Below are 26,577 nucleotides of genomic sequence, written 5' to 3'. Positions count from 1 at the left end.
TTCCATCGAAAACAAAAATAAAGTAATTAAGGCTGACCAAATCAATTTTATTTGAGAATTTCGCAATATCTGATCGGTAATAATAGTAAACAAAGTCATTTAGTCCAAAACGTAATGGATAAAACACTCCGATGTTACGAAATTTGCTTGAGTAGTAAATACCAACAATGACCTACGCATGTAAACAGAATTCGTATCATTTGTAAGAATTATCAGGATTATCTATCAAAATCAATAATAGATAAAATACACACAATGATGAATTAACTGAAAACTGACCTGCGAGCTATCATTGTGTTACACGTACTTAATAAATCATCAGATCCTATTTTCAAGACTGTTTAATTATAATTACCTGATGACCCCAAGTAATGTGATGTCACTTGACTGTGACCTTGACCTACTGACCCATTTCTTGTTTTTAAGATACAGCCTTGAAATTTTGATGACATACACAGTTTTGCACACAAATCGTAAAACTGAATTTCATTGACCATGAATGTGACCTGCTGACTTTCTTAATATTTTATCATCAGTTTGACATTTAAAACATGTAGCTCATATTACTCAGGTGAGCGATCCAGGGTCATAATGACCATCTTGTTTTAGCTCACAAATCAAAGGAAAAGCTTGTTAAAACTCTAGAGGTCACAATTTTGGCCCAATCGTAATGAAACTTGTTCAGAATGATAGCCTCAATAAAATCTTGGACAAATTCGATATTGGGTCATCTGGGTTCAAAAACTAGGTCACCAGGTCAAATCAAAGGAAAAGCTTGTTAACACTCTAGAGGTCACAATTTTGGCCCAATCTTAATGAAACTTTGTCAGAATGTTACCCTCAATAAAATCTTTGAAGATTTCGATATTGGGTCATCTGGGGTCAAAAACTAGGTCACCACTGTGTCCAGGTCAGATCAGAGGAAAAGCTTGTTAACAATTTTGTCCCAATCTTAATGAAACTTGTTCAGAATGTATTCTTAATAAAATCTTGAACAACTTTCATATTTGGTCATCAGTTTGAATGTTAACACTCTAGAGGTCACAATGTTTTGCGCAATCTTAATGAAACTTGATCAGAACGTTACCCTCAATAAAATCTTGGACTAGTTCGATATAAGTCATCTGAGGTTAAAAACTAGTTCACCAGGTCAAATCAAAAGAAAAGCTTGTTAACACTCTAGAAGTCACAATGTTGGCCCAATCTTAAAGAAACTTGGTCAGAATGTTACCCACAATAAAATCTTTGATGAGGGTCAAATCAAAGGAAAAGCTTGTTAGTTAACACTTTAGAGGCCACATCTTGATGATCTTTAGATAAATAGGTCAGGTGAGCGATACAGGGCCTTCATGGCCGTCTTGTTATAAAGTCAAATATCTCTGTTACTATCAAAGCTATTGACTTGAAACTTACAATAATTATTAACTGTCGAAGTGAGCACTTGGAGAAACAATCCCCATAACCTTGTTTGAATATTGTTGGAGTTATGCCCCTTTTCAACTTAGAATGATTGTTTAAAAATTTTATAAAGTTTTTACTGGCAAAGCTCTATTTTGAGTAAAGCTATGAAAAAAGTCAAGTGGGCTGTTTAACTGACAGCTCTTGTTAAATTACTACTTTACTATGACTTTTACTTTACATATTCATAGAGATCAGTAAGCGGGAGTACAGTGTTAATGAACCACAACTCTTGACGACTACATTTCTCCTTAACACAACCTTCGTAACTGAAAAGCCCCTTACATTAATTTTGGGGAATATCCATCGGTGTTGCCGATCGCCTTGTTATTTCCTGATCTGTTTTTACTAAACTTAACTGATATCGCAAATAGTGCACTACCTCTCTTTTAAGCTCACCCTGAGCCATCACTCACCGACCGGCGTCCATCGTCCGTAAACTTTTACTTTAAACGATATCTCCTCATAAACCGCTAGGCCAATTTCATCCGAACTTTACAGGAATGTTCCTTGGGTGAAGCTCTACAAAAATTGTTTAAAGAATTGAATTCCATGCAGAACTCTGGTTGTCATGGCAACCGAAAGGAAAAAGCTTGTAAAAACTTCTCAAAAACCAGAAGCTTTAGAGCTTAGATATTTGGTGTGAAGCATTGCCTAGTGGACTCTACCAAGTTTGTTCAAATCATGACCCCGTGGTCAAAATTGACCCCGCCCGAGGGGTCATATGATTTTACATAGGAAAATCTTAAAAAATCTTCTTCTCAAAAACCAGATCCCTAGAGCTTAGATATTTGACATGTAGCATTACCTAGAGGACCTCTACAAAATTTGTTATAATCATGACCCCCGGCGTCAAATTAGCCCCGTCCCAGGAGTTACTTGATTGTACGTAGGAAAATCTTCCAAAAAATGTCTAGAAATAAACTTAAAAGCCTAGAGCTTAGGTATTGGGCGTGTAACATTGCCTAGTGGATCTCTACCAAATTTGTTTAAATCATGACCCCGGGGTCAAGCTTAAATGCAAATCTTCATAGCAACCATTTAACCAGATGAGCGATATAGGTTCATCATGGCCCTCTTGTTTTTTTCCAAACACATGACTTTGTGATATGACTTTGAATGAGAAGTATAGAGAAACATACACTGTTTAAGTAATAAATTCTGTCTTTCCTCAGATTGGTCCCAAGACGATCAACAGATAAGAACAGAAATGAAAAACGGGACCTCAGTTGGTAATGACAACAATCATGTTAAGCCATTTGGAGAAGCAGCTATAGACAGGGGGGCAACAGGAGAAGGAATTAATGGAGATGAATCCGCTATCTTGGCATCTCCGAAGAACGGTTAGTAAATTAAATGTGATCATTATGCTTTGGCTTACTATTAGGTATTTAACCAATTCATTAACACGCTGACATAATTTAGAATGATGTTTTCCTATTTTTGCGGATTGGTATACTTTTATACTTCAATATACTTCTTATACCCCCACACCCTTCGAAGAAGGTGAGGTATATTGTTTTGCTGATTTTGGTCGGTATGTCGGTTGGTCCTTAGACCAATTGGTTTCCGGGTGATAACACAAGAACACTTTGGCATAGGATCATGAAAATTGATAGGGAGGTTGGTCATGGCCAGTAAATGACCCCTATTGATTTTCAGGTCAGTTGTTCAAAGGTCAAGGTCACAGTGACTGAGAGCAGTTAAACGGTTTCCGGATGATAACTCGAGAAAACTTGGACCTAGGCTCATGACAGTTGAAGGTGACGTTGGTCATGACCAGCAGATGATCCCTATTGATTTTGAGGTCAGTAGGTCAAGGGTTAAGGTTACAGTGACCTGGAACATTTAATCCATTTCCAGACAATTACTTGTGAACGCTTTGGCTTTGGATCATGAAACTTCATTGGGAGGTTGGTCATGACCAGTAGATGACCCCTATAGATTTTGAGGTCAGTAGGCCAAAGATCAAGGTCACATTGATCCGGAACAGTTAAACCCTTTCCGGGCGATTCCATGAGAACGCTTGGGCCTAGGATCACGAAACCTTATAGGTAGGTTGATCATGACCAGCACATGACCCATATTGATTTTGAGGTCAAAGGTCAAGTTCACATTGAACCAGAACTTTAGAAATTTTTGTTTACAGTGAGCAAATAATTTCTGTTCCTTGTGCAATTACGGAATGCATCAAGGGGGCTCTTTATCATTTACATACATTTATATAGGGAAAACATTGAAAATCTTCTTGTCCAAAACCACAGGGCTTAGGGCTTTGATATATGGTTTGTAGCATCATTTAGTGATTCTCGTCCAAGACTGTTCAAATTATTTCCCTAGTGTCAAATATGGCCCTGCTCTGGGGATCACATGGTTTATATAAACTTATATAGGGAAGAACTTTGAAAATCTTCTTGTCCAAAACAACAGGGCCTAGGGCTTTGATATTTTGTGAGTTTACATCGTTTAGTGGTCGTCTACTAAGATTGTTCAAATTTTCCCCTAGGGTCAAATATGGCCCCGTCCTTAGAGTCACATGGTTTACATATATTACACTGTAAATTGTGAACATTTGGTTTTTCAGATATTGTTGTTTAAACTCTATAATTTATGTTAATTATTGAACGAACCTTAATTTAACTCTCTGATTAGTAAATAGACTATATTTATTGTATCATATATTGTGCAATGCCCACATTGAGAAATTCACATGTATACTCAAAGCAGATAAATTAAGCCTGCAGGTCAAATAAAAGTCATCAGAAACCCCTTGCCACAATGTAAAACAAATTGGACAAATCATAAAAACTGTCTGGGCCTAATACTAAAGCCAGTGTCCAGACAGTCTACCAAACAAATTAGGATGCTATTGAGTTGTCTGATTGACATTTGAAATATTATTTTTATGACATTTTTATTATGACCAGACAACTTTCAAGCTACATCTTCTGTATAAAAGCTTGGCAATATCAAAGACACAAACAACAAAAAGAACAAGACTGGACTTAGTGATCAAACTTTGTGATGTACATCTGGATATATTCTCAAAAATAAATATACTTAAAATTTGGATACAATTGCATAAAATAATATCGTTACTCTGATAACTGTTAGACTTGCTATATACTGTTAGTAAAACTTAGTGAGAGATTTTAAAATAAAATATAAATCACACCCCGTCGGTGTGTTGTGTTCCATGGTGAATCAAGACTTAGTGACACTCCATTTACAACCAAACCCCAGCGTTGTTATACATAGACTTGAGCTTTGATATTAGTGCAAGAAATCCGTGCATAAAACGGGGCGAATTGTGTACCTTCTGTGAAAAGCAAAAATCTTGGAATGATAGTAGACAAGTATTAAAAGCTTCATTTTAGACAGGGGAGCAGCTTGTGGAAGTCCAAGATGACCACCAAACTCCAAGATGGCAGCCATAATTCACTATACTAAGAAAATGACAAAACAAGTCTTTGAATCCTGTAAATAAAGCTATGGCATAATAGTGGAATATATATTACGCTTAGAATAAATTTGCAATTTATATTGAAAATTCAATATGGCCGCCAAAATCGAAGATGGCCACCAAAACCAATTTTTAGCTCGACTATTCAAAGAATAGTCTAGCTATTCTACTCGCCCTGGCGTCGGCGTCGGCGTCGGCGTCGGCGTCACACCTTGGTTAAATTTTTGCATGCAAGTACATACAGCCATCAGTTAAATGCATATAGCTTTGAAACTTATTTTATCTTTTTCTAGGTCAATTACCAACCTCTCTGGGTCAGGTCCCATAACTCTGACATGTATTTTGAGCAAATTATGCCCCCTTTTGGACTTAGAAAATTTTGGTTAAAGTTTTACATGCAAGTTACAATCTCCAAAACTAATGCAGATATTGATTTGAAACTTCACATGTGTCTTCGGGGTTATAAAACTAGTTGATAGCAGCAAGTCCCATAACTCTGACCTTCATTTTGGCCAAATTATGCCCCCTTTTGGACTTATCCTGGTTAAAGTTTTGCGTGCAAGTACATACAGCTATTTCTAAAAGGCATATAGATTTTTAACTTATTTTTTCTTTTTCTAGATCAATTACCAACCTCACTGGGTCAAGTCCCATAACTCTGACATGTATTTTGGGAAAATTATGCTCCCTTTTAGACTTAGAAAATTTTGGTTAAAGTTTTACATGCAAGTTACTATCTCCAAAACTAATGCAGATATTGATTTGAAACTTCACATGTGTCTTTGTGGTTATAAAACTAGTTGATAGCAGCATGTCCTGTAACTCTGAACTTCATTTTGGCCAAATTATGCCCCCTTTTGGACTTAGCAAATTCTGGTTAAAGTTTTGCGTGCAAGTACATACAGCTATTACTAAAAGGCATATAGATTTGAAACTTATTTTTTTCTTTTTCTAGATCAATTACTAACCTTACTGGATCGAGTCCCATAACTCTTACATGTATTTTGAGCAAATTTTGCCCCCTTTTTGGACTTAGAAAATCCTGGTTAAAGTTTTGCGTGCAAGTACATATAGCAATTACTAAAAGGCATATAGATTTGAAACTTTTTTTCTTCTTTTTCTAGATCAATTACCAACCTCACTGGGTCAAGTCCCATAACTCTGGCATGTATTTTGGGCAAATTATGCCCCCTTTTGGACTTTAAAAACCCCAATTCAAAACTAATGCAGATATTGAATTAAAACTTCACATGTGCCTTCGGGGTTATAAAACTAGGTGATAGCAGCAAGTCCCATAACTGATACGCATTTTGGTCAAGTTATGCCCCCTTTTGAACTTAAAACTCTTTTAATATTTAACCTTTTTGGGTAATATTTTCCTGCTTCTGGGACAATATTTTGAATAGTCGAGCTTGGCTGTCTTACGGACAGCTCTTGTTATTTGAAAATGGCGAAATAATTGACAACATCACGTAAAAGGATGTTACTTGGAACTGTCATATAACATATTTACCCTTTTATAATAAGGAGAGAACAATTAAGGCCATTACATTCCAAGATGACCAGCACTATGGATCTATTTATAGATTCACTACTGGCACTTGATTGTCTTTTCTAAAGTATACAAGCTCTGTTATATATATTGTCTGGACTGAAAATGCATATTATCTTATCCCATGTTACCTGTATTCTTTGATACTAAACAGTTACGTATATAAGTTGGTTTCTTTTGTTTACATGCATTTTTGACCAGGTTTTCAACGAAAACCTGAGTTATTAGATTGGGGTAGATGTCGGTCGGTCGGCAGGGCGGGCGGCGGCGGCGTCAAACTGGTGTTTCCGGTCAATAACTTTTGTTTCGGTAAAGGTATTTGAATAAAACTTGGTGTGTATATAGCTTATATCAAGACAAAGGCTGGGATTGATTTTGGGGTTTCTGGGTTCAAGGTCAAGGTCACTGTTACTTTAAATAGAAAAAGGGTTTCCGGTCAATAACTTTTGTTTCGGTAAAGATATTTGAACAAAACTTGGTATGTATGTAGCTTATATCAAGACAAAGGCTGGGATTGATTTTGGGGTTTCTGGGATCAAGGTCAAGGTCACTGTTACTTAAAATAGAAAAAGGTTTTCTGGTCAATAACTTACCTTAGGAATGAGCTATCATGATGAAACTTGGTGTATAGAAAACTTATATAAAGTTTTAGCTTGGGATTGATTTTGGGGTTTCTGGTATCAAGGTCAAGGTCATTGTTACTAAAAATAGGGTTAGGGTTAGATTAGGGTTAGGGTTACAATATCTTCTACATGCATGGAGGGATTTTGATGAAAATTGGCACAATTGTTCACCATCATGAGACGGAGTGTCATGCGCAAGAACCAGGTCCCTAGGTCTAAGGTCAAGGTCACACTTAGAGGTCAAAGGATACGAGAATGAAAACTTTGTCCGGAGCATATCTTCTTCATGCATAGAGGGATTTTGATGTAACTTGGCACAATTATACACCATCATGAGACGAAGTGTCTTGCGCAGTTCCCTTCTTTAGAATTACTTCCCTTTGTTGTTACTATAAATAGCTTATATTGTAACTTTTTCATTACTAGACGTAGGGAAAAATCGAGACCACTTTTCTGTAGTACAACATGCATGTTACATCCAATTTTGAGGTGTATTTTGACCAATCTCTACCTGGTAAGGATTTCTGTGTGGACTTAATTTTTTTTTTTTTTTTTTTTTTAAGATTAACTTCCCTTAGTTGTTACTATAAATAACATATATTGTAACTTTTTTATAATTGACCGTAGGGAAAAACCAAGACCACTTTTCTGTGGTACAACATAGTTGTTACTTTCTAATTTTAGGTGTATTTTAAGGTATCTCTACCTGGTAAGGAGTTTTTTTGTGGACTTAGAAAAACAAAAGAATTACAATGATTACTAAACAACCACAAAATTAAAATTACATCTGCAAATACAGGTGCTAGAGTAAAGAAATTTGCTTGACGGGCGTATATTGTGACATTCTGGCACTCTTGTTTATTCTTATGAAAAGTGTTGAAAACCTGGTTTCGTGGTATTGCCGCGTTTCTTGTTATTTCTATGTAAGTGAGATGTGGAACCAAAATTTATAGTCCTGTTTGACGCCATATAACCTATACTGTGTTGGTGCGCCGTAAAACCCAAATAAATAAATTTGTTTACATGCAAAATTATATATGAAAGTTGCCCACCCCCACTCCTTTGTTTAAGTGCAGCCATACATTAAAATAGTACATTAAAAATTGATTTCAAAGCCATTCATTTTAGAAAAATATTATTTTATCAACTTACTTTTTTAAAAGTTTCGTTCGTATTAATAAATGTTTTGTCAATATGAGTAAATGCTTATGGTAACAAAGAATATAGACTAATAGTGCAACAATCGGCTCAGATAGGTATTTAACAGGTATTTGTAAGGACAGTAATGCATATGGTCACCTTAGCGCAAAATGTGAATAAGTAAAGTTGATGATGATATGTTAGTGTACAATGCATAAGAGTGTAAGGGAAAACTGTTTTCATATTGATATGAGTTTGTTTTCAAAGCTGAAATTACAAGTAAAAAGGAACTTTGCAGTACAGACACAGATGTAAATTGGGGTAATTTACGAACAACTAAAGTACGAAAATGCAATTTCCAGTCCAGATGTGTGGATTAGTTTCTTAATGGATTTTATTATCTAAGGCAGAGATGGTTGTGCTTTAACTCTTTTAGTAGATATGTATTTTGATATGCCATCCTCAAGTGTCAAGCACAACTGGACCCAAAGATCTTTAACAGAAGGAGATTCAGCTTTTTTTAGTATTTTTAATGCAGAGATTTTAATGATTTTTTAGCTCACCTGTCACATAGTGACAAGGAGAGCTTTTGTGATCACGCAGCGTCCGTCGTCCGTCGTCTGTGCGTCCGTCCGTCCGTCCGTCCGTAAACTTTTGCTTGTGACCACTCTAGAGGTCACATTTTTCGTGGGATCTTTATAAAAGTTGGTCAGAATGTTCATCTTGATGATAACTAGGTCAAGTTGAAAACTGGGTCATGTGCCATCAAAAACTAGGTCAGTAGGTCTAAAAATAGAAAAACCTTGTGACCTCTCTAGAGGCCATATATTTCAAAAGATCTTCATGAAAATTTGTCAGAATGTTGACCTTGATGATGTCTAGGTCAAGTTCGAAACTGGGTCAAGTGGGGCCAAAAACTAGGTCATTAGGTCTAAAAGTAGAAAAACCTTGTGACCTCTCTAGAGGCCATATTTCTCAATGGATCTTCATGAAAATTGGTCAGAATGTTTACCTTGATGATATCTAGGTCAAGTTTGAAACTGGGTCACGTGGGTTTAAAAACTAGGTCAGTAGATCTAAAAATAGAAAAACCTTGTGACCTCTTTAGAGGCCATATTTTACATGAGATCTTCAAGAATATTGGTCAGAATGTTCACCTTGATGATATCTAGGACAAGTTCGAAACTGGGTCACGTGGGGTCAAAAACTAGGTCAGTAGGTCTAAAAATAGAAAAACCTTGTGACCTCTCTAGAGGCCATATTTCTTAATGGATCTTCATGAAAATTCGTCAGAATGTTCACCTTGATGATATCTAGGTCAAGTTCGAAACTGGGTCACGTGCGATCAAAAACTAGGTCAGTTGGTCTAAAAGTAGAAAAACCTTGTGACCTCTCTAGAGGCCATATTTTTCAATGGATCTTCATGAAAATTGGTCAGAATGTTTACCTTGATGATATCTAGGTCAGGTTCGAAACTGGGTCACGTGGGGTTAAAAACTAGGTCAGTAGATCTAAAAATAGAAAAATTTTTGGACCTTTCTAGAGGCCATATTTTTCATGAGATCTTCATGAATATTGGTCAGAATGTTCACCTTGATGATATCTAGGTCAAGTTCAAAACTGGGTCACATGGGATCAAAAACTAGGTCAGTAGGTCTAAAAATAGAAAAACCTTGTGACCTCTCTAGAGGCCATATTTCTCAATGGATCTTCATGAAAATGGGTGAGAATGTTCACCTTGATGATATCTAGGTCAGATTTGTAACTGGGTCATGTGTGGTCAAAAACTAGGTCAGTAGGTCGAAAAATAGAAAAACCTTGTGACCTCTCTGGAGGCCATATTTTTCAAGAGATCTTCATGAAAATTGGTGAGAATGTTCACCTTGATGATATCTAGGTCAAGTTTAAAAGTGGGTCACGTGCCTTCAAAAACTAGGTCATTAGGTCAAATAATAGAAAAACATTGTGACCGCTCTAGAGGCCATATTTTTCAATGGATTTCATGAAAATTGGTCAGAATTTTTTATCTTGATGATATCTAGGTCACATGTGCTCAAAAACTAGGTCACTGTGTCAAATAATAGAAATAACGACGTCATACTCAGTTCAACACTGGGTCATGTGGGGATAGGTGAGCGATTCAGGACCATTATGGTCCTCTTGTTTTTTTTTTTTGAAAAAAGATTCTCTTATCAATCGTACATACTGTATTTCCATAGAAACTGATAAAGAAAATCAGCAAAGTGGTAAAGAAGTGGAAAGCAGGAATGCTGTTGGTAATGACATTTATCATTCATTCGACGAGAGCGCAACAGGAGAAGGAAGAGCTAATTCTTAAAACTCAAAGAAAGGGTAAGTGATGTTGTCACTCTTCTGCAGAAAATAAAACCAGCTGTTTACCAATTTACTTATTTTGGTATATTTTATGTTATTTTTCGGTTTCATATATTTTGTTGACATTTTTACTCAGCAGTTTGTTTGAATACTTTCACTATACACTAAGGTCGCAGTAGAAATTAAGTGATTTTCAAGTAAATGCTTATCAGGTGCTGACATTCGTTTCTTAACAGCGTTTCCCTTGGTAATAATGTACGGTGAGTTGATAATGTTTAACCAATTCTGCAGCACGCTGCATTAATACTTCATCCGATTATCAGTATACTGCGTGCCAGTTCTACGCAGTGTTATCTACATTTGGCTTATGCACACCGTGTCACTGTTGTAGCCCAGAAATCCGCGTGACACTTTCAGTGGTCACTTTCCATTGTCCAAGAAAAAATGGGGATGTAGAAATAGGCTGCATCTTCGGTCAGTTACTCTGCCATCGATGAAGGGATTTTAAAAGAACTAGGCATAAATATTTCCCATAATGACACGACGTGTCATTCGTAAGACCCAGACCCCTAGCTCCAAGGTCTAGGTCACACTTAGAGGACAAAGGTTAACAGGATCTGTTTCGTGTCCAGTCCATAGCTCTGCAATTCATTAAGGGATTTTGAAGTTATTTGGCACGAATATTCCCCATAATGTGCGAACTTTTCATGCACAAGACCCAGACCCCTAGCTGTAAGGTTAGAAGTTAACATGGTCTGTTTCTTGTACGATCTATAATTCTGCCATTCATCAAGGGATTTTAAAATTACCTGAAACAAATGTTCCTAAAGATGAGTTGCTTTGTCATGCGAAAGAACCAGGTCCCTAGGTCTAAGGTCAAGGTCATACTTAGAGGTTAAATGTCATATTCAAGAATGACATTGTCTAGAGCATTTCTTCTTCATGCATGGAGGGATTTTGATGTAACTTGGCATAAATGTTTGCAACCATGATGCTCCCTTGGTTTTAGAACAACTTGTTTTTATTGTTACTATTAATAACTTATATTAGCCACTTTTGTGATACAAAATGCATGTTATATCCAATTTCTATGTGTATTTTGACTTATCTCCACACGGTAAGGAGTTTTATGTGGACTTATGTAGATTTTTATGGCCCCACTTTTGGGGGGGGGGGCATATAGATTTGCCCTTGTCCGTCCGTCCTTCCTTCCGAGAATGTTGTGTCGCGCGTAGCTCCAAAAGTATTTGACGTAGAGTCACAAAACTTTACAGGAATGTTGGTCAGCATGTGTAGTTGTGCACCTGGGGTTTCGTGTCCAGATTCTTTTAGTCATGTAGGAGTTATGGCCCCTGACTTTGTAAAAATTGGTCATTTTAATGTTGTGTCGCGCTTAGCTCGAAAGTATTTGACCTAGAGTCACAAAACTTTACAGGAATGTTGGTCAGCATGTGTAGTTGTGCACCTGGGGTTTTGCGTCCGGATTCATTCAGTTGTGTAGGAGTTATGGCCCCAGATTTAGTTAAAAATTGATCATTTTAATGTTGTGTCGCACGTAGCTCCAAAAGTATTTGACCTAGAGTCACCAAAGTTTACAGGAATGTTGGTCAGCATGTGCAGTTGTGCAACAGGGGTTTTGTGTCCGGATTCATTCAGTCATGTTGGAGCTATGGCCCCTGACTTAGTTAAAAATTGGTCATTTTAATGTTGTGTCGCGCGTAACTCCAAAAGTATTTGACCTAGAGTCACCAAAGTTTAAAGGAATGTTGGTCAGCATTTGCGGTTGTGCACCTGGGGTTTCGCGTCTGGATTCATTCAGTATTGTACGAAGTATGGCCCTTGACCTAGGAAAAAAATTGTGTCCTTTGTCATGTAGTGGGGGCATCTGTGTCCCACGGACACATTTCTATTTCAGGGTTAACTTCCCCTTATTGTTACTTTAATTGGCCAAATAAGATTCATATGCATATACAAGTGCTATTGTACAGACATGTGCTATGACGGGCGTATGTTGTGACATTCTGGCACTCTTGTTTATTTTTCCTTACCAAGTTAAAAATAAAATCACATTAAGTCTTCAAAATTTGAAAGCAGTCACCAATTACAGATTTCCAGACATTTTCAAACTTCATAATGTCAGTATATATTTTTGACTTTACAATGTATTTCATTGTTAGTATATTGCTTATTGTTGTATTGGCATGCAATATGTTTTGTTAGAAATACCCCTAGCCGGGGGATGTTCGATGTAAATGAGATGTGAAACCAAAATTTGTAGTCCTGTTTGGCGCCACATAACCTATACTGTGAGTCTGTGTTGGTGCGCCGTAAAACCCAAATAAATAAATTTGATGAAATATTTTTGTTCTTTCTATCAGTTTGACGCTCAAATTTTTGTTTCATAACAATCTTAAAAGATAAATCGAGGGCTGAACGCAATACTGTAGTAATTCCTATTAAATAAAGAAGGACTTACGACAGTATTGCGTTCAACCCTCAAAATAGCACTAGATGTGAAAAGAATGTTTTCATTCAGAAAATCTATGAAAACGAATAAAGTTCAAGTTAAAATTTATGATTTCTTAAAGCGTGAATAATGGATCATTTTTAGCTCATCTGATTTTTTGAAAAAAAATGATGAGTTATTGTCATCACTTGAGCGGTTGTCGGCGTCGGCGTCAGCGTCTGCGTCGGCGTTGCCTGGTTAAGTTTTATGTTTAGGTCAGCTTTTCTCCTAAACTATCAAAGCTATTGCTTTGAAACTTGGAATACTTGTTCACCATCATAAGCTGACCCTGTATAACAAGAAACATAACTCCATCTTGCTTTTTGCAAGATTTATGGCCCCTTTTGTACTTAGAAAATATCAGATTTCTTGGTTAAGTTTTATGTTTAGGTCAAATTTTCTCCTAAACTATCAAAGCTATTGCTTTGAAACTTGGAATACTTGTTCACCGTCATAAGCAGACCCTGTACATCAAGAAACATAACTCCATCTTGCTTTTTGCAAGAATTATTGCCCCTTTTGGACTTAGAAAATCAGTTTTCTTGGTTAAGTTTTATGTTTAGGTCAGCTTTTATCCTAAACTATCTAAGCTATTGCTTTAAACCTTGCAACACTTGTTCACCATCATAAGCTGACCCTGTACAGCAAGAAACATAACTCCATCCTGCTTTTTGCAAGATTTATGGCCCCTTTTGGACTTAGAAAATATCAGATATTTTGGTTAAGTTTTATGTTTGTCAACTTTTTCTCTTAAACTATCAAAGCTATTGCTTTGAAACTTGCAACACTTGTTCACCATCATAAGCTGACCCTGTACAGCAAGCAACATTACTCCATCCTGCTTTTTGCAATAATTATTGCCCCTTTTGGACTTAGAAAATCATTTTCTTGGTTGAGTATTATGTTTAAGGCAACTTTTCTCATAAACTATCAAAGCTATTGCTTTAAAACTTGCAACAGTTTTTCACCATCATAAGTGGACACTGTACATCAAGAAACATAACTCTATCCTGCTTTTTGCAAGAAAGATGGACCTTTTTAGACTTAGAAAATCATGGGTAGGACTATTTCTATTATACAAAAAAAATCAGATGAGCGTCAGCACCCGCAAGGTGGTGCTCTTGTTTATATGTTATTAGTAGAAAGTGATTTACCAGGGTTTGAGTCTCATTTTGTTGATGGGATAGAAAAACCTCGGAAGAGGTTTTAGCTCACCTGCGTATGAAATGCCCACATGATGAGCTATTGTGATCACGCTGTGTCTGTCGTGCCTGCGTCCATTAGGCGTCAGCAATTTCTTTTATATCACAGTCACACATACGGCGCGGATAGCTATGTCTAGCTACGGATAGAAACGCAGTACGGATAGAAACGCAGTAATCCGTATCGATCCGTACCTGAGCCGTACGGATTGATACGGATTACTACTTTAAGGTAAGGCTCAGGTACGGATCGATACGGATAACTACGTTATTATCCGTGGCTAGACATAGCTATCCGAGCCGTATGTGTGACTGGGATATAAGCGGCATCTACTCCAAAAGCACTGAATGGATTTTTGCACATATGGGCGGCCAGAGCTAAAAATATTGACCTTTTCAAACGACATCTCCTTAAACGCTAGTCCGATTTTGAAATGATTTCACACAAATGGTACTTATAATGAACCTTCTACCATGATTTTTTTGAAATTATTTCAATTTGTCAAAACACATGATATGCATAAAGCATAGACTTAAGTCTTCTTGACAATGTATGAAACTGCTGGCCTGATTATTATCTTTCTTTGACCTTCTACAAAATTTGTACAAATTATTTTGATTTGTCATTAAACATTACCGCCAGGGGGAGTTGTCACTTTTCCCTATATGTATATATTTGAAACTTTAAAAAAGTGCTATTGTCAGAAAAGGCATGCCCTATTTTAAACAGTTTTACACAAAATGTTTTTTTGGCGTGTTATGTCAGGGTTTATGCTGTAAATTAATTGTTCAAATTATTGCACTAGGTTCAAATCAAAATGGCCCTGCCCATGTGTGAGACGTGTATAATTTAGGTTAATATAAAAAAGTTTGAATTTTGTTTTCTCTAAATCCATATTAGCTAGAGCCTTGGTATTTATATCAACCTGACTCTATTTGTATGTGTACCATTATGTAAACAAACACCCTTGAAGTCTTTTATACAGGTGAGCGCGTTATGGCCAGTGACCCTCCTCTCTCTAACTTTTAACCATAATGAGTTAATGACCAAACGGAAATTTTGGTTAAGAATTCACCGTGAAATTAGAGGTCAAATAGACCCGCCCGCTTAGCTCAGTAGGGAGAGCATTGATCTACGGATAGCGGGGTCGCGAGTTTGATCCCCGGGCGGGGCATATGTTCTCCGTGACGATTTGATAAAAGACATTTTGTCTGAAATCATTCGTCCTCCACCTCTGATAATTCATGTGGGGAAGTTGGTAGTTATTCGCGGGGAACAGGTTTGTACTGGTACAGAATCCAGGAACTCTGGTTAGGACAACTGCCCGCCGTTACATGTTTGAAATACTATTGAAAGACGGCGTTAATCCCAAAACAAACAAACTAACAATAAAGTTCAAATAGGGATTATGATTTGTCAGCGTTGTATCTTTTGTACCGAATGATATTTTAATTTAATATTTTCATGCTCCCATTGAAGAAGGAGGGTTACCGTATATTGCTTTGCCGATGTTGGTCGGTCGGTATGTCTGTCGGTCCGTAGACCAATCTGTTTCTGGATGATAACTCCAGAAAACTTGGGCCTAGGATCATGAAAGTTCATAGGGAGATTGGTCATGACAAGCAGATGACCCCGATTGATTTTGAGTTTAGTAGGTCAAAGGTCAAGGTCATAGTAAAACGGTTTTGGGTGATAAATCAGAACATTTGGGGCTAGGATCATGAAAGTTGATAGAGAGGTTGGCCATGACCAGCAGATGGCCTATATTGATGTTTAGGTGAGCAGGTCAAGGTCAAGGTCAAGGTCACAGCGACCCAGAACAGTTAAACCATTTCCGGATGATAACTTCAGAATGATTGGGCCTAGAATCACGAAATTTTATAGGGAGATCGATCATGACCAGCAGATGACCCACATTGATTTTGTGGACAGAAGGTCAAAAGTCAGAATCAGTGACCCGTAACAGTTGAACAGTTTTGAACAATGATTTTGAAACCTTTGGTCCTATGATCCATGAAACCTGACAGAAAGGTTAAACATGACCAGCAGATGAACCTCACAGATTTAGAGGTCTGAAAGATCAAGGTCACAGTGACCCGGAAGAGTTAAACCGTTTTCGGACGATAACTTGAGAATGATTGGGCCTAGGATCAGGAAACTTGAATAGGGAGGTTGATTATGACCTGCAGATGACCCTATTGATTTTAAGATCAGTATGTCAGGGGTCAAGTTCACAGTGATCTGGAGCAGTGAAACTGTTTCCGGACAATAAATGGAGAGGGCTTGGACCTAGAATCACATGCAAATGACACATATTGATTTTGAGGTCAGTAGATCTGATGTCAAGGTCACGTTGACTAAGAACAGTAGAACTTTTTTTTGCCAGATAACTAGAAAATGCTTTGGTCTGTGGTCAAATTTGATACAGAGGTCACTTATTAATAGTAAATGACCCATAATTATTGATTTGAGGTCAGTATGGCAAACATCCAGTACAGTGACCAAATTTGTGTTCCTTGTGCAGTTACTGAATGCTTCAAGGGGGGCCTTTCGTTTTCTACGAGCTCTTGTAAATACTTCGCTCTTTAACAATTTAAGCTAGTTGAGGTATTTATCACTGTGTTGTTCAAGACGTCCGTAGTATATTATGAGGATACGCTTGTATTTTACAAGATGGTCAGTATTCAAAAACCTGGTATATTTGTAGCTTAGACTCCCCATATATATCTTGCCTACCATTTTCCCTGTTCTTAAACGAAGCGGGAGACAACATAATTTCAAGACATTCGTAACTGTATTAAAGTCTTGCATAGGGAAAACTAGAACTTTAGATTACCTTGTTACACTTTTTCTTGTCATTGGAGTTACACTTGCGTAAATGTTGATGAAAAATGTGCGAACATTTTGTCCAGTGAAAAACGAAGCGAAGAGATAGAATGATTCTATATGCCAGTATCCTTTGCGAAACAAAGCGGCAAGTGTGACCTTCCTATGAAAAAATCAAATGGTTTAAAACTATCGTAGAGAATGTTAAATTACAAAATAAGGTGACAAGAGCGACCTTCCTTGAAATTGCTAGCATAGTTATCAAAAGGGAAAACTTTTCATAGAAGAAATTTTTACTGAGTTAAACCAACGTTTCTCACCCAAGGACATTTTTCACAAGTCATCAAGTAAGGACCAGCATACTGAAAATATCTGTCAATCGTAATTTTATGTATTATATAATTCGTGTTGAGATATGTAGTTAATGCAATTTTTTTTAATTTGTGAGAAAAAAATGAACGAAAGATTTTTTTTTGAGCGACACTAGACCACTAAGCTCCCCTTTTAGTGTAACCTTAATCTTGAGCTAGAGCTGATTGTTTGTGCCAAGTTACTTGAAAACCTTCTATGCAATGTAGTTATTGACCAGACAAAAATGATCTTTTACTGTGACCTACGAGTGTGAGATAGTGATGACGTAGCGTCATTGTTGGGTACATTTGTATAAAACCATGTTGAGGTAAAGGGCAAACATAAAAGAGACTGTTTTAATCTTTGACCTCAAAGTGTGACATTTACCTCTGAGCTAGGGGTCTAGGCCTTGCGTGCAACATGCAGTCTGAAATGTTACTTTTGAGGTTTCTCATATATACAACTTTTTTCATTCAACTTCAACTGATTGTTCAAATTAGTTAAAGTTTTCACTGGATGTGTGAAATGAAAGAGAGATTGAGATTTCATATGTGTACATACAGTACGCTAACAGTCGTACGTGCAGTTGCTCAATATTCATAAAAATAATCACTTTGTCACATTGTTGAATTGCTCGCTGCAAATGAAGTACAATTTAGAAGGAGAAAGCTACATTTTGTGACTAGCTTACAGTATTCTGAATTTTGACATCCTAGATGCTTGCTGAAATGAATGTTGTTGCAAAAGACGCTAATCCAGGACACACACGTACAAACACACACTGAAAAACGCATAAAATCTTGCACGTACACGATCAGGTAACAGTGTAAAATCGCAATCATGATTTCTGCTGTTAAAAGTTAGCTGCGAAATCCCTTGCTTAAAATAATGTGGTCTGATGTTTCAGGGAAAAGGCAAGAGGTCATCACGGTGAAGGATTTTTACTCATCCTAGGTACTAAATGTTATCGGATGAGCGGTATTTTAAATCCGATATATGTAACTTACTAACAGGCCCGTAGGAAGCATTTTCAGATTTGGGGAGGGGGGCACACATAAAAATCAGCCGACTGAAATAGAAAAGTAGATGACTAGCTAGGGGGTCCGGGGGCATGCTCCCCCTGAAAATTTTGAAATTCAGCGCTTCATTTCCTGCATTTTGGGAGCATCTAAGAACACTTATTACTGAAATTTTATATACAATATACCCCATGTTTTGACATTTTCAAATGAATACAGTATAATTAGTATAGTATAAAACCCCTCACCTTTTTATCGGGCTTGGGTCCGACAAAGAAACGCTTTTCTAAGGCTTTGTATCATTTTTACGTGCATGTTTTCTGTTTTGATTTGACATTAATAAGGTTAACAGTACAATTATGAAACTGCATGTCTGGTGACAGGTCACAGCTAAAATGGACTCGCTGTCAAAAAATAATTAATTGCTAAAGTAATTACCATCATCGGTCGAATTATTGGGGGGCTCGGCCCCCTGGTTACCCCCTGACTAATGCAATTATATCCATTACTGGATTAAATCATTTCATTTGTCTTGCAAGTTTTATATTTATTTCACATTTACTCTTTCTTTTTCAGATCACTGTGGGTACACCTGAGATATTCAGTAGCTGTTTATGAGAATTGTATTTACCACAGGCAACATGGAATAGAAACATTGGAAGCTCCGCAGGTTTCACAACAAGACATAAATGAAACTGTTGCAGGATCATGAAGCCAAATACTGGCGGCTCAGTATTGATGTGTGATGTCTGCGGACAGATGAACTTAAGCTGCACACAATAAAGTATTTAACCACAATCGCTTTCATTTGATATTGGTCAAAAACGTCAGAATTAAAGAAAATGCAAACATATTGTAATATGAGGTACTCTTGTGACAACTTACGTTTCAAGGTATAAGCTGGTCATTCATACATGTGTATTATTCAACATTATCATTCAAAAACGTATAGATGTTCATTGTTTCATACGGGAACCTCATGACAATGATGACATTTCACCAAAACGAAAGGTATTTTAGACTGTATGTCAATGACAAACGAATGAATGCATCGAGTGCTTACCTAAATAAGATGCAGAATATGCAGTTATTCAGAAATGTCGCAAGTATTTGCTTTGACAAACTGACACATTTTGTTTGACTGTCGGCGCCACATTCACTTGAATATTGTCGTCATATTTCCTGTTATTGGTAAAAACTCTACCATACTGTGACAGTATCGCCGATCAGTTATAGTTTATATTGTGACTTATAAATGGTAGGAGCCCCTTTTACCTAGCGTAAGATTAAGATCATTATAGTAAATCTAATGGAGACTATTTCTTGCTCATCTGATGCGGCGGATGGTTACACAAAAAGGGAAATTCCGCAGAGTTCCTGATTGGTTGAAAATGGCCATTTTGGTAGAATCCGTGATTCAGATTGGATGGACGGTTAAATTACCGCTTTCAGCCTTGGAATTGAAGTATTATGGCACGGAACATATAAACTGGACACGCACCAGGAACGCAAGCTTTTCACTTTCGATTTTCAGCCTGGACTATCCAAAATTACAGTCTTCAAAATAACTTTTTAGCTCACAAGAGCACAAAGTGCTCAAGGTAAGCTATTGTGACAGATCATTGTCCGGCGTCCGTCGTGCGTCGTCCGTCAACATTTGCCTTGTGAACATTCTGGAGGCCACATTTGTGACCCAATCTTTATGAAACTTGGTCAGAATGTTAGTCTTGATGATCTCTAGGTAAAGTTCGAAACTGGGTCATGTGGGGTCAAAACCTAGGTCACTAGGCCAGATCAAAGGAAAAAGCTTGTGAACACTCTAGAGGCCACAGTTGAGACCCAATATTTATGAAACTTGGTCAGAATGATTGTCTTGATGATTTCAAGGACAAGTTTGAATCTGGGTCATGGGTATCAAGACATTACACCTCTGGGACAATACACCCTTGGACTTTACTCCTCCAGTTCTTTACACCCTAGGACTTTACACCTCCCTTATTTATGTACTATAGATATCTATTGTATAGGCAATAATAGTTATTGATTATTTAAATTATAATTGATTTGATTAAATAGAAGGTGTTAGTCACACTTACACTGAGTAATTGATAATTAAAAGTTAGGCTTGTGGATATTAATCCACTGTTGATGGTAATGAAATAGATTGAAATTGTTAGGGAAATAAAAGTTAATTGGGTATTTTTGTAGGCTCTCAACACAAAATATTTAGCCTTATCTGACTGATATTTTCCAGATAGATTTTAATTCTTTTGTAGATGTTTTAAGAATGAATGCTGGTTCAAATTTTTGTCTTGTTGAAGTTTACTTTTTATAGATTTATTTATTATTCAGCTTTCTGATTATTAACTCAGTTTTAAACATATTTATTTATTATTATAGTATTTAAATTAATAACTCATTTTTAAACATTTTTTTATAATTACAGTAGATAACTTAAAATTATAATAACTCATTTTTAAACATATTTATTTATTATTTCAGTATTCTAATTTATAGCTCGGTTTTAAACATAATGTGAATTTTAATTGACCACGGTCCACCTTAGAATTATTTGTCAAATATTGTGAAGGTAGAAAGATCATACATTAAAAATGATAATTAAAAGATGTAACTAAAAATATAACTATGCAATTTTATATTTCATTTGAAGACTTCAAATTTATATATATAATAAAAGTGAAAAAAAAAATTGAGATATGATAAAATATTTTGTTTAAACAGATATATAACATGTGCAAATTCCATAAATATGTATCACAATCCACAACCTATTGGAATAATTGATGAATATTTTTATGGTAAGTTAAGTTACAAAAAGAAATAATGAATGAGAGAACAGGGGCTGTATTCATAAAGCATCTTAAGTATAAGTATAAGAAATTGATTATTTACTAAAGTATTACTTAATTAAGAAATTTATTTTACTTAAGTATATGTTATCCATAAAACAAGTAATTCTTGGCTTTTATTGTGGACGAAAACATTAAAAAAACAACATTAATTTCAGACAGATACAACATGCACAATAATGTACTTTTATCTGAAAAACAACACTTTAATCATACTCACGGCGCTATTTTGTTTTCTGACTTAAGTCATTTCTTACGTATCTTAAGTTTAAGCTGATTTAGAAATAGGTTTTTTACTTAGACTTAAGCTGAAATCACCACAAACTTAAGTAAAATCTTCAACTGAAGTCTTATTCTTAAGATGCTTTATGAATACAGCCCCAGAACTAAATGGGTCAACATTGACAACAAGATATTCTGCAAATCACCGAACACATTTGCTAATGATTTTAGCTGTTTCTACCACAAAAATCACCACATTCTATTTTTATCATTTATTAAATGATTGCTAATGTAATGCAAATAACATGCTGCAATTCATAGAGAACCTGCTTCCCAGATGGCAGAATGTTTCTATGCCTTGTTTTGTTGGCTATTTAAGTAATGTATGGATGGAAAAAAATTAAATAAAAAATGAAGCCTTAGCATTTTATACCATGTGCTAGGCGTAAGTTATACATTGAATTAGATAGCATCAAATATGACATTATATATCATGAGCATGTTCAGTAGTCTTTAATTAAAAATCTCATATGGCATAACTTAATAAAATATTTATTACTTTTGCTATTTTGTACAGGACATTTTTTGATGTTTTTTTTTCTGCATTTTTAAACAGACTGATGTAATGCGACGAAACGTGAAAATAAAAATTAACTACTGTAAACCACATTTTCAGAAGTAGATAATGAACCATTTTCTTATTTCAGTCAACAATGAATTAAATTGAAATGGACAATTCATTTAAGCAATCATTTTAGCACCTGTCGCTAATCCTATTACTGGAAATGTGATTAAATTAACATATCTTTGTAATATTATATAGCAAAGTAGACATCTTGTGTTACACCTGAAACTCATCAAAGGATTGACAATTTATAATTATTAAATAAATAAATGAATAAATAAACAAACTAAATTTAGTACCGGTTATCATAGAGTTTTGAAATCATATAAAAGTATATTTTTGAATAAGTATCAGTAAGAAAAGAATATTTCAGTTATATTTCTTCCCAATAAACATATTACATGTACTTCCTGCCAGGTAATATCTTTTTCAATAAAAAAAATGTCAAACATTTGTAGTGAAACAGATTCTGGAAATTTCCTGTCTTTAGTTTTGGTTGAAGAAAATTAACAGCAACATATTAAAAAAATAAATACCACTCCCAATCTTCTGAATAAAAATCAGACTCTAAGTCAGATTAAACATTTTTTTCCCATATCTCTGCCATATTCTTTGTTTCAAAACATTTTGATTTAATATTTTATAATTAAATACTAACTTATTAGTAATATTACAATATTACCATAACATAACAATTTTTATGAGCATCATCCTTCCAACCTTGATATTGGAAACTGCTGAAGAAAAGTGCCAGTTTGATTCTGGTTTAAAAAGAAATGCCTTTTATACTAATGTAATTTAAAAGTATTTACCAATGTTTCTGCATTTGGTATGCTGCCATTTTCAATCAGCTGTCATTAAAACATCAAAGATTACTTTGAAGCAGGTGTTAATGTTTCTTTTGTGATGATCAATTAATTAACATAACAATTATATTAAGGTTACTTTAATCTTGAACTTAGAAAAGTGTGACACAAATCATTATCACTTTTGTATTATTACAGCTATAAAATTTGATTTTTAAAAAATAAACAAGATTTTATACTCATAATTTTGAATAAAATAATTAAATATAAGAAAAAGTTGTAAATATATATATATATATATAAAACCTTGGACTTTACATCTCCCTTATGGGAGGAGTAATGTCTCAGGTTTTGGAGGTGTAAAATCCCAGGGTGTATTGTCCCAGAGGTGTAAAGACCTGAATTCTGGTCATGTGGGGTCAAAAACTAGGTCAACCGGTCAAATCAAAGGAAAAGCTTGTGAATACTCTAGAGGCCACAATTTTGTCTCAATCTTTATGATACATGGTCAGAATGTTTGTCTTGAGGATCTCTAGGTTAAAGTCGAAACTGGGTCATGCGGGGTCAAAAACTAGGTAACTAGGCCAGATCAAAGGAAAAGCTTGTGAGCACTCGAGGCCACAGTTGTGACCCAATATTTATGAAACTTGGTCAGAATGATTGTTTTGATGATTTCTAGGTCAAGATCGAATCTGGGTAATGTGGGGTCAAAAACAAATCAAATGAAAACTTTTTGAACACTTTTGAGGTCACAATTTTTACTCATTCTTTATGAAGCTTAGTCAGATTGTTTGTCTTGATAAACCTCTATGTCAGGTTCGAAACTGGGTCATGTTGGGTCAAAAACTAGGTCACCCAGTAAAATCAAAGGAAAAGCTTGTGAACACTTTAGAGGCTACAATTTTGACTTAATCTTTATGAAACTTGGTCAGAATGTTTGTCTTGATGATTTCTAGGTCAAGTTTGAAACTGGGTCATGTTAGGTCATAAATTAGGTCATTAGACCAGATTAAAGGAAAATCTTGTCCATATCTATAGACCACAGTTGTCACCCAATATTTATGAAACTTCGTCAGAATGTTTGTCTTGATAATATCTAGGTCAAGTTTGAAACTGGGTCATATGTGGTCATAAGCTAGGTCACTAAGCCAGATCTAAGGAAAATCTTGTCAACATTCTGGAGACCACTATTTAAGTTTAAAACTCATAAAAATAATCAAAATGTTTGTCTTGATAATTTATAGGTCATATTCGAATCTGGGTCATGTAGGGTCAAAAACCAGGTCACCCAGTCAAATCAAAGGAAAAGCCTGTGAGCACTCTAGAGGCCACAGTTGTCATCCAGCCTTTATTAAACTTGGTTATAATATTTATCTTGATGATTTCTGAGTCAAGTTCGAAACTGGGTCATATGGTGTCAAAAACAAGGTCAGTTGGCCAGATCAAAGGAAAGGTTTGTTAACACTCAAGAGGCCACAGTTGTCACTCAATTTTTATGAAATTTTGTCAGAATGTCTTGATGAACTCTAGGTCAGATTTGAATCTTGGTCATGTGGGGTGAAAAACTAGGTCAGTAGGCCAGATCAAAGGAAAAGCTTGTGAACACTCTAGAGGCCACAGTTATGACTCGATCTTTATGAAGTTTAGTCAGAATGTGATGATCTCTAGGTCAAGCTTAAAACGGGGTTATGTGGGGTCAGAAACTAGGTCAGTAAGTCAGATCAAAGGAAAAGTTTGTGAACACTAGATATCACATTTGTGACTCAATCTTTATGAGACTTGGTCAGAATGTTTGTCTTGCTGACCTTTAGGTCCAGTTTTAATATTGGTCATTTGGGGTCAAAAAGTAGGTCATAAGGTCAAAACAAAGGAAAGTATGTGAACACTTTAAAGGCAACAGTTGTGACTCAGTCTATATGAAACTTGCATTGGTCAGAATGTTTGTCTTGATGATCTTTAGGTTAAATTTGAAAGTGGTCATTTGGGGTCAAAAACTAGGTCAGTAGGCCAGATCAACTCTGGTGAGCGATATAGGGCCGTCATGGCCCTCTTGTTAAATAAATCTTTATAAATTTAACAATACTAACATAATATTTGTAACATTTCCCTGGAGGATCAGAGAACCATATAGGAGCCAACCAGCAGCAATGTAAATATAACTTTAGATAAAATAAGGATAGCACACAGACTTTACCAGAACATTTGAGTAGATCTGTTAGATCAGATTAACATTTAAACAAATATTAACCATATTTTAGCTATTATCATTAAATATTATTATTCGTTAAACATATAGCTTATTTATTTCTCCCTTATTCCGTTTCCCGTTACAATATTTTCAAATCAACAAAATAGAAACTTAAGAAAGTATATGCACATTCATATAAAACTACAAGAAGTTGACATATATCATATATCCATAATGTATTAAAGTTTTAGCAACTAATTAAACATTCGACTTTCGTTAAGAAAGAAGCAATTGAACTTATAGACATCAGTATGTTAAAAATGTTAAAAATGGAAGACACCTTCTATGACATACCTATTTCATTTTCTACAAAATCTTTTTTCTTATCTTATTTTCCTATGCAGACCAGTTTCAGTTGCAACAACGTAAGAACGTGTACTGAAATGTATGTACATAAACTTAGATTTTCTGATGTCTAAAATATCTGAATATTTTACATATGAGAAATCTTCTTTGAAGATCATATATATAAAACGACTATTTTGTATTTGAACTTACTGATATTCATGTAGGTAAATATCTTTTAATCTATCTAAAAGCGCTAAATAAATATTTTCTTCTGAATCAAGTTACTGGTTTTCCCAAACATCTAAAACCATTTAATTTGCAGACTATTTTTAAAGAAGATACCCGTTTAGTGCACAGGCACCAGTATCGGATCTGGGACAAAAATATGTTTGTTTTCATCCTAAATGAGTTAAAAATGAAAAATATGTAGTTAAATATGAGCCCCCTTCAAAATATACATATGTCTACTGAAGGCCAGAATCTCAAAAATCGAGCCTGCGAGCAATGGGTTCACTTCCCGGGCCGTTGTGAAATAAATTCTCTAGACAATTAAACAAACTACCTATCACCATTTCACGTGTACATTAAGCTACAAAATGAGACCGACCCCAAGTCTCTAGCCCTACCCGTTCATGAAATATCTATCGGAAAACGAGTGCCTATCTGTTGAAAGTTCCAGGTAGATAGAAATGTGGCACAACAGAACGGTACGAAATCACGGACTAAAAGATGTTTGTCGGCCTAGCAAGGATCCAATTCATTTGACATTAATAACAAGTATTACTAAATATGCAAATTATGGCCACTCACCACCGTCAGTATCATCTGCTACACGCGATATTTACTTTTTTATTTTTCCGTCGGTCTTTCAATTGTATTATCCGCCATTGAAACCGATACGATAATATCAGAGTAATTTTGTGCGAAACGATGCGGTTCTGTCGGAGGTGTGTCGCTATTAACCAATCAGAAATTGCGTTTAAAAATACCTTACGAATTCTGTTCAATGGCGTAGCATTCAATTGAAAGACCGTGGAAAAAAT

The 26,577-nt window shown here is 35.6% G+C and overlaps 1 protein-coding gene across 2 annotated transcripts in view; it reads left to right on the top strand.

Annotated features, from left to right (window-relative positions):
* LOC128547373 (uncharacterized) overlaps window positions 1-25,287 on the top strand; it is a 147,802-nt gene extending 122,515 nt beyond the window's left edge. For both annotated transcript variants that reach the window (XM_053519969.1, XM_053519970.1), the window contains exons 20-22: window positions 2,634-2,801; window positions 10,456-10,588; window positions 19,052-25,287. In XM_053519969.1, the coding sequence (XP_053375944.1) occupies window positions 2,634-2,801; window positions 10,456-10,574 (287 nt within the window). In that variant the 3' untranslated portion in view covers window positions 10,575-10,588; window positions 19,052-25,287. The remainder of the gene's footprint in view (window positions 1-2,633; window positions 2,802-10,455; window positions 10,589-19,051) is intronic.
* The last annotated feature ends 1,290 nt before the right edge of the window (window positions 25,288-26,577 follow it).

The sequence above is a fragment of the Mercenaria mercenaria genome, chromosome 12 (genome assembly GCF_021730395.1).
Source record: "Mercenaria mercenaria strain notata chromosome 12, MADL_Memer_1, whole genome shotgun sequence".
Classification (NCBI taxonomy): domain Eukaryota; kingdom Metazoa; phylum Mollusca; class Bivalvia; order Venerida; family Veneridae; genus Mercenaria; species Mercenaria mercenaria.
Note: the sequence above shows the minus strand (reverse complement) of the source record. Positions and strands in the feature narration are given on the sequence as shown.